The 9,576-nt window shown below is 39.6% G+C and overlaps 1 protein-coding gene across 4 annotated transcripts in view; it reads left to right on the top strand.

Annotated features, from left to right (window-relative positions):
• Positions 1 to 264: 264 nt before the first annotated feature.
• The window catches only part of LNPK (lunapark, ER junction formation factor), a 42,518-nt gene continuing 33,206 nt past the window's right edge, over positions 265 to 9,576 (top strand). For 2 of the 4 annotated variants that reach the window (XM_086751412.1, XM_086751410.1), the window contains exons 1-4: positions 314 to 342; positions 4,530 to 4,611; positions 5,877 to 5,921; positions 7,000 to 7,187. In XM_086751412.1, coding sequence (XP_086607538.1) covers positions 4,585 to 4,611; positions 5,877 to 5,921; positions 7,000 to 7,187 — 260 coding nt within the window. In that variant the 5' untranslated portion in view covers positions 314 to 342; positions 4,530 to 4,584. Of the gene's footprint in view, positions 343 to 4,529; positions 4,612 to 5,876; positions 5,922 to 6,999; positions 7,188 to 9,576 lie in introns of all 4 variants that reach the window. The other 2 variants (XM_086751411.1, XM_086751413.1) reach the window with 2 other exon arrangements.

Raw genomic sequence — 9,576 nt, 5'->3', positions numbered from 1 at the left:
CGCGGGGAGGCCGCTGCAACCCGTCACACGGCAGTGTGACCCTCATGTTCCTAGGTTTTAGTGTTAAAACGCTCTTTTTCTTCTGTAAATAAGTATCAGGGAGCTGTGGAAGGGCGCCCTCCGCCCCGCCCTCCCCAGCCCTGCACGCCGCGCCAACACCGCCGACCGCCGCCCAACACAACGGCCCGGCCTCTCCCCGCCCCCGCTCCCGCGCGCCCCGCGGCAGCCAGGCGCTGATTGGCTTCCGGGGCCGCGCGGGGCTTGATGGGAGCACCGCCCCGGCGACTAGGACCCTCCTTCGGCGGGCGGTGGTGGCGGGGTGTACGGCCCGGCCCGCGGCAGGTACGTGCTGGCGGGGGAGGAGCGGCCCGGCCCCGAGCGGCTAGTCGGTGGGGATTGGCTCTGCCGGGGGCGAGGCGGCGGGAGAAGGGCGCCTGGTGCTGCCCGTGGCCCGCTCGGGCCCGCGTCCCTGGGGGCGGAAGCGCGGCCGGTGCCCCCGCCCTTCCCCGCCTTGCCCCGGGCGGCCGGGAGGCTGCTGGGGAGCGGGGCCGCGGCGGGCCGGGGCGCAGCCTTGGAAGAGGAAGCTAGCGGGGGCGGCGGGCGCCTTCCCTGCCCGCCCGGCAGTAGTGGGGCGGCAGAGCGGGCGGCTGGCCAGAAAGGCGGGAGCCGAAGCTGCTCTCCGCCCGCGGGCCCTCGGGCTCGCTCCCCGGGCGGCCGGCGGCCGCTCTCGCAGGCTTCACAACAAGGCTGGGCTTCAAAAAAAGCGCCTGACCCACCCACGCCTTGCTCCGTCGCTTTGGAGTCTGTGTAGGGGAGCTAATTTGCCTTTTAGTTAAGGCTTTGCGAAGCACAGGGCCTCCATAGGATGCTTCCGAACTGAAACAGCTGATAATGAAGTTTAAAATGAACGAAGTTTGGTGTCTTGTTTTAACTGAGAGGTAGGTGGTAGGACAGGCTAGCAGCAGGTGTTGGGTGATGCTCCTGGTTTTCTTTTGCTTGTTTCCTTGTCCCTGGTACTCATAGCTGGCGAAACTTTCTATGGTCATTGTGGAAGTTTCTGAGGTCAGTAAATTGTGGGAGAATATCAATTTTGGGTGGAAACTTTGTGAGCAAAACTGGAGATTTAATATGAAGGGTAGAACTTGTGTTCTTTGTAATGGTAAATATCTGAGAATATTTACATAAAATGCAGTCACTAAGTTTACAAAAAACCTAATTTAAAGAGCATTCCCCCTTCCTTCAGGGGAAAGGTCTATATGTCTGTATGCAAAGCCTTGATTTCAAGTTTCTAGCATCCTTTTTGCTTTTAATATGACTTGATGTTATTCAGTCTTGAATTTCTGCATGTCAGTTATTAAAATTTATATTGGAGACTTTAATTTTTTTTTTTTGAGAGCTTTTAATCTTAAAACATCAACAAGAAGCTTAAAGAAATTTGAGACTGACTTGATAAAGTGAAATGAGATCATCAAACTGTTTTTCCCATCTAGATGAATAGGTTGGTGGATGACTTCCGTAATTGTGCGTGACTCATCCTTCTTTCAAAAGAGAAACTTCTGCTCTGGTATTCTTACTATGGCACTCTTACTTTGCTTTTTACTAGTTGAATTATGTATTTTGGGGGTAGAGGAGATGCTATCAGGAAATACATGGGGTTGTTTGTTTTTTTTTTAAGTTTGGGTTATAAAGTTTGCAATAGTGTTTTCTTAAGCTTCTACATGAAGTGTTTTTTAACATTTCTGTTGCCCATTTTAAGCCTAGGGCTAGGAAATGTTGCAGGTGTCTTATTTGTGTATTAAGTCAGTGATAACCTTTGTGGAAATAAGTCCAACTGCAGCAATGTGCAGTGAGAAAGGACAGCTCTGTGCTAAAGAAATGCAGTCTTGAGAAGGAAAAAGTGCTGTGCATTAACTTAATGGTTAGAACATGGGAAGGAAGGAGGACTCTTACCATGAACAGTAGGATATTAGTGGTAGGTATGTGGAGTGACAGGTGAGGAGGAAAAATAGCTTGAAGCAGTTGAAGACAACTTGTGTTGTCAAACAGAAGGGAGGCAAGGAAAATATCGGAGGCATTCCCTAGAAACCATAGAAAATTCATCATCTCCTAAGTAAAGATTTGATGACTAAACTGTAAATGTGAATCTAGTGGCCCTAATCCCTTAATACCTCTTTGGGGAAGGGTTTTGGTAGTATTACTGAGTTACAGAACAGTATATGTAAAACCTGTCAGCATCGTAGTTCATGTAAAATTATGTGCACGGTGACACTTGTCAAACCTGTTTCCTTTCCAGGTATTTGGCAGGTATTTTGAAAAACATATGTAGAGATGGCACTGTGAATGTGTTATTGACAAAGGTTGGCGTCACCAATGGCTCACGGATAATCTGTGAGGCCCAAAAGAGCCTCTAACACTTCTACTTGCAGAGGTTCTCGAACTTTGGCCTGAAGGAAAATGGCACACAAAAAGGCCTCATGAGCATCTCCATGTCTCTGTCTGTCCAGTACTGAGAGCTACCGTTGCTCCTAACAGCAGTGGCAATGCTAGGGAAGCAAACTAGATTTGGAAATCCTATGCTAAGTTTACAGACTTCTTGGTTGGCTACGTGATGTAGCTTTCATATTGTTTTGCAATAAGGATACTATCTGTCTCTGTAGAAATATTTGTGAATAAAGTGTTTGCTCAGATCTACCGCAATATGTGTAATGCGAAAACTTGCCTGTAATGGTAAAGTGACAATTGTATAAAATTCTCAGTGTTACAGAACAAGTAATATTGCATGCTTGAAAAATAAAAATATTGCTGCTATTTTATTGAGGTGAGTTGCTGTAGTGGTGATTGAGAATTTGCTTAAGAGTCCAAGGAGTAATTGTACTTTTTCTGTAGCTCACCCCTTTGTACTAGTAATTTGGCAGCAGCAGAGCTAATTTGTCCATCAGTTCTAGCTTCATTTTTGGTGACATTTCAACTACGGATTTCCTTATCTTTTAAGGACTGATTTTTGAAGTTGTAGGGCCTATAGTTCTGGATTCTGAAGTTCTTGGCTTTCTTAAAAGGTGAAGAGGATACTATACTACAGTGGCGTTCGTGCTAGTGAGTGGTGTGTATCCTGTATTTTATTGATTTGCTCTGAAGTCTCAGACAATTTTGGAACAAATTTGGAGTGATGTTATTTTTCTTTGTCTTTCAAGTTTTGGCCAGAGGTAACTTAATAAACCAGATAATAATCAGTTACATTTCTGCCTACCAGGTTCAGTGCTTTGTTTTAGTAAGTCTTACTGTTTCATTCCAGAGTTAAAAGAATTTGAGCCCTAGTTGGGATTGAGCATTAGGTTACTGTTGGAACTGATCACTTTTTCATTCACTGGGTGAAAACTTGTAAATTAAGTGGCTGGAGGGCCATCCTAAGGTTCGAAGTCCACTGATTCCAACTACCTGCAGGTGGAAAGTTGCTACACTTTGGGAAACCTAGACTCAGATCATCAACTTAGTGCTGTTCATGAGTTCCACGTTTGTGTAGAGAGAGCTACTTCTGCACCTTTGGAATTGCTTTAGAGCCATTTGATGTGCTGGTGATTGCACTGTGCATTGTGTGCAGGGAACATCTACCAATGTAATGCTTTCCTAGAGCAAGTGAAATCTCTTTGAAACTGATTCATAGAATCATAGAATGGTTGGGGTTGGAAGGGACCTTCAAAGGTCATCTAGTCCAACCCCCCTGCGAGGAGCAGGGACATCCCCAACTAGATCAGGTTGCTCAGAGCCTCATCCAGCCTGGCCTTGAACGTTTCCAGGGATGGGGCCTCCACCACCTTTCTGGGCAACCTGTTCCAGTGTTCTATAACTCGCATCGTAAAAAATCTTTTCCTAATTTCCAATCTAAATCTACCCCCCTCTATTTTAAAACCATTACCTCTCGTCCTATCGCAACAGGCCCTACTAAACAGCCTTTCCCCATCTTTCTTGTAGGATTCTTGTAGGATTATTATTTGGACTTAAAACTGATCATGCAAAGGAAGAGCAATAGTGCTATCCAATATGTTTGTGTTGATGAGAGCATGAAAAGCCGGTATTGGAGATTAACTTCCTCACAAATATTACAGTATTAATGCTTGATGCTTGGAGTGACAGATGAAAAGGAACCTTGAGAGTTACGCTTATGAGCAGTAGAGGAAATAACTGGAAATCAATTTTTTAAATAATTCTGCTTAATAATAAATTTTAAAAATTGTTTTTCTGCTGGACCATTTTAGTGACTTATTTAGCACTTGTTTTGTGCCTCTGTTTCTGAGGGCTCCCCTCTGGTTAAATATTTCCAAAGTAAAAATAAGTTTGGCCACATCAAGGCGGCTCAACTGACTTAAAAGATGGCCTATGAAACAGAAGACTGGATTTTAAAATAGCATATAGCTCGATAACTATGCAAGGGCTTTATGCAATATTTTGATTCATTTAGATATTTGAATAAATTTGTGAATTTTCGACTATGCTGCTAGATTGCTCCTAAATGCTTAATGCTTCACTTCTAGCTGTGAATTCTTGTAGAAGATTGATAACTCTGCCAACACTTGTCCACTATAGAAGATGGGTGGGTTAATTTCAAGATGGAGGGTAAGTAAAATTGTGTAACAATATAAAAGCCTTTAGTCTGGAAGATGGGAGTACGCAGGGCATGTTTCTAAATGCGTGTTGGTTGACTGTTACTGCTGATTGAATGTTAGTGCTAGACTTTTCCCATTAATATGTTGCTTAAAAGTTCAATAGTGAGACATAATGATGAACAATATTCTCTGCCAAATCCCTAAACTGTGAAGCTGTCCTTTATTTCCTTTGCAGTACTGGGCCTGGCGCTGGTTTGATTTACTTATAAAAATACTATTTTAATTATTTCTGTATTCTAAATAGTTTTGTTGTGCTTCATCAGGATAGATACAGCAGCATCTGTGACTTGGAAGATTGGTGGCTATTTTAGGTCAAAGTGCATACATTCAGAATATTGTTCTGTGTCTGTTTTAACAAATATTTTGGTAGCTGCTTATGCATATAGGAGTCTTTCTTCCTAACTGTTTTTATTGGCTTGTACGTTATTGAATAATGTACTGAGTTTATGAGGAAGAGGCATGAGGTTTTTGACTACTCTCCTGACAGGTGTGAGTTGTTTGAGTCTAGGTTTGCCTTTGCATGTTACCAATTGATTTCAGGGCCTCGTGTACAAAACTTCTTTAAAGGCAGAAGTTTAGGTGATATGTCAGTTTTGTGTAATAGAAAGAAACTAACTTTCAGAATGAGGCAGCGTGGGCTATGATCTTTGAATTTGTGGCCCAAAGGGTAGGGGAAGATAGTGGCTTTGTACTCCTCAGAAACTAGGAAAGATTCCTGGAAGGTGGATTACAAGTTGCTCCTAAGGGGAAATCTTAATGGAGATAATAACACTTATTTGCAGTTACTTGTAATTTATTTAGAGCATGTGTGTGTGTGGAATGAATAATAATAAAGAACTTAAGTTCTCGGGTTAGAGCTTCCTATATATATTCTCTTTGATTTGCCTATTCCCTCCACTCATCAATTCTCTCCTTGTTTTACTTCCCACCCACATGTCCATTATTGCTGTACCTGCATTATAGGTTTTCTTCTTTTGTGGTGTAGGAGAGGAGCCTTCAATTAATAGTAACACCAACTGTAAAATAGTGATTCATTACAGTCCCTTCTATTTGTCACTGTTAAAGTAGGAGAACTTCTTACCCTTATGTAAAAAAGATAATATATTAATCTATTATGAATGTCTTTTTTGTTAGAAAACTGTTAATGTACAGTATTCTTCAAAATATTGACTTTTTTTTTGGTGAAATTAACATCTTTGTTCATTCCCTTGTAAGCAGGCAAAGCCTTCCACTGTAGAAGTATTAGAAAAACTTGATAAGGTATGTATTTGCTTTTTGATATTTTTTTTGTGTGGGTTTTTTTTTTGCTTAGAAATATGCAGCCTTTTTGCTGACCATGTATTTCTTTCACATTAGGTAAAATACTGTCATGGAATTTTAAATTATTTTGATAATTATTCCAGTTAAATGTATTTAGAGAGCCTGAAATGGGAAGGAATGTGAAGTTGGCTTGATTACAGAATTTGATTATAAGTAATGGTTAAACTCCCATGTAATGGAAGATGTCATTAATGCAAAGTTCCATTCTTCAGACTCATTAGAAAATCTTCAACGTATGATTTTAAGTGTAAGAGTTATATCTGTAGTGGTAATAAATAAGGTTGGGGCAGAATAACTGAATAGACAGTTCAGTAATCAATTGTAATTTTTAGCCAGAATTTGTGACAGATGTCTGTACTCCATGGGGAAATTAACTGTTTTGAAATATAATGTTAATATTTTTTGTTTTCCTTTTAATGAAGATGTGAATACTGCTGTTGTCACTTGAAATGCAGTCAAAATGGTAACATAGCAGAGCATTACTTGCTCACTTATTAATATACCGAAAGTATCATTCAGATGTTCAGGATTTCACGCTCAATGTGAGGAAAATGCTGAAATGAAAACACATGAAATGATGGAGAGGTTTCAGCAATATCCCATGTTAGTAGAAAAGTATTAGAAGCATTTGAAATTTCCCACTGAAAGTTTTAGGATGCAAAGTATGGTTGATAGTGATTTATGTAACTGTAAAGACTGCCGTTAATAAGATATTAGCATTTTCCACTTGTCCTAGTGCATTACAAATAGGAAAAAGTGCTGTTTTGTAATATTTCTTCCCAATAGCAATGTGTTACTGCTAATACAGTGTAAGTATTCCATATCGTAGCATAAATACATCACACTATTAAGGTTATGAAACTTATCTTTGGGCAAATGTTGTCATTTATCAAAAAGCTGCTTGACTTTTCTAATCAAGTATCAAATTGATATGACTAATTTTAGCAAACACTTAAAGGTAGCTTAGTAAAACCACAGACTAATTTCACTAATGAAGTTGAACCATGTTTATTTACAGGAAATACAGACATTAGAAGAATTTAGAGAAAAAAATCAGAGGCTACAGAAACTGTGGGTTGGAAGGCTGCTTCTCTACTCTTCACTTCTTTACCTTATCACCTGCTTAATTGTATATTTTTGGTGTCTTCCTGATGAATGGACAGCAAGGCTGATTATGACACTTCCATTTTTTGCATTTCCATTGATGTAAGTAAATATGGCTTTTTTTTTTTTGACTAACTGCTGCCCCTTTGATAAAAGGAGATGGAAAATACATCTTGGCAGGGATTTGGGTTTGCTTTTGACAGTCCTTGACCTGTCATAACTTACTGAGGTTTTTCTTTTAAAATAAATCCAAGTAATTAGGCAGATGTTTTCTTTGAGAGAAATGTGTCTCGTGGGTCTGGGGTTAGTGTAGAACTAAGTCTTACCATCAAAAGTTGTTAGTGTCTAAAGTTACTTGGCTTATCAAAATAATACTAGAGAGACCTGTATCTGAACAGCTGCAAGGTAATGTGATATAAGCAGAAGAATATTGTCTTGTATTTTTTCTACTGCTATTTGGAAAAGTAATGCTACTGTGTGAAAGTGACCTAAGATATGTCACCTATAGGTAAAATGCAGCCTACAAAATTGGGAAAAAATAAATGAATGGGGAAACTCACTCTTACATATTAGCTGACTGTTAACACAAAATTGACTTGAAAGGTCGTCAGCCTAAATATGTAGGGGACTAGTTTTACATAATTGACTTTTTTATGGAGAACCATTGGCTGTTTTCTGCAACCAGAAAATACTCTAACATCATTGGAAGTGAATAGGAGAATGTATTGTCTATTTTTTTTTCTGTTCCATTGAGCTGATTGGCTGTTCGTCTGCATGAATGGCTTTTGCTTTCTAAGAAAACTACTTTTCTAAAAATAACAAAATGGGCTCCCACCTCACTAAACAGTGGCTTCACTGCCTTGCCTTTCCCCAGACCATGAAGGAGGAGAAGCAGCTTACTGATCATGTTTTCTACTGATGGAGAGCACAGTGCATTTACTAATTTGCTGAAATGAACATCCTAAATGCTGTCCATAGTTGTACAGTGTCTTTGTATGGAAACATGACTTGTCAGTGCCCGAACTTTAGACTTGAAAAACAAAGTCAAATGTACATAATTAAGGCTTTGCAAATATGATTAGTGTGGGTCAGTGTAACATGCAAAAAAAATACTTGAAGATGCTTTTTGTACATCATACTGTGTTATGTATAATGTACTAATATGCTGCTGTTGTGGAATCCAGTGGAGAAGATACATGGGCAGCAGTATCTTGATTGGAAAGGATTAACCTAGAAAATAAAACTCAAATTAATCTTTGGCAGGAATATGAATTGATTTTGTTCTTAAGAACAAGGATTTGAAAGTCTTTGTTAGTGTGCAAGGCTTGCTTATGCTAACAGGGAAGGCTTGTAGAAGAGCCTCCCCTCACTTAGATGTTTTAGGATTAGTGTAGAAATAAAAAAATTATTGCTGAAGGTGATGGCTTCTAGTGCTGTGGTGTGAATTTTCACATTGAATTTTTATTTTCTAATTTGTCCTCCAATTCTTGTTCCTTTTTTTTTTTTAAAGGTGAGTTTCTCTAAAATTCTGAATTGGATATTGGCTTACTAACATGCAGAATTAGACTGTTGTTCTCTTACGACTTGCAACAGTTTATCTGATTTTTTTCGTAAGCTATTCCACTTCAGCTTTTTTTGGCAGATATGAATGGCAAGCAACTGCCAGCTTGTCTTTGTTCTCTGTCAAGAGGTGACTCCATGCTGAATGCCTGGTGCCACCCAGTAATAGCTCTAGAGATTTTTCAGCCCCAATCAAACTGGAATATGTCTGCCTTTTCTAGCTTGCAGTCAGTCACCAACTTATTTCTGCCTTAGGTCATTCCCTCAGGGTCTCAGCAAGTTACTGATGCTGGTAGAGCGAGTTAAGTTCTAGGAATATATAACATCGTTAACTTTAAATGTATATTGAAATATCTGATAAGTTGAAGAAATATCTTAGCATGTTAGAAGGATGCTCTTCTTGAAATGATTTTCATTTTAATTAGATTCTGTTCCATCTTGCATGTTCTGAGTTTCAGAGAAATAAGTTTTTATTTTGTAAAATTGGTCCGAAATGGTCTGTTATTAAACTTTCACGTCCAAGTTCTTAAAGAGGAATTTTTTTTTAATTTCATGAAGACTGACCATATATCTATTAGCTTAGAATACAGCTTTAGGTAGAAGGCTCTTATTAAGCATATAGTAAAAAAAGAATACTTTTGCCTATGTAACATAGTCTTTAAGGCAATTCAAACCTTGTAAAACACTTCCTTTGATACTTTCTGAAGAGACACATCTTGCATTGTAAGCAGGCAAATCTATCTGTATTTTTAGAGCAGCTGTTACAGCACACTTTTGAACATGGAACAGAGTTAAACATTCTCTGTTTCTCTGGCCTTGGATAGGTTACTCTTGCATTGCAGTTGTCTAACTTGCCTAACTCAGGTTGTGTTGTTAGTACTTGAAAGTGTCTTGAACTGGGCAGCCATTATATACATGCAGAAGATGTTCT

This window comes from Chlamydotis macqueenii, chromosome 6 (genome assembly GCF_036417535.1).
Source record: "Chlamydotis macqueenii isolate bChlMac1 chromosome 6, bChlMac1.mat, whole genome shotgun sequence".
NCBI lineage: Eukaryota > Metazoa > Chordata > Aves > Otidiformes > Otididae > Chlamydotis > Chlamydotis macqueenii.
The sequence above is the reverse complement of the archived record's forward strand: the minus strand, read 5'-3'. Positions and strand labels throughout refer to the sequence as shown.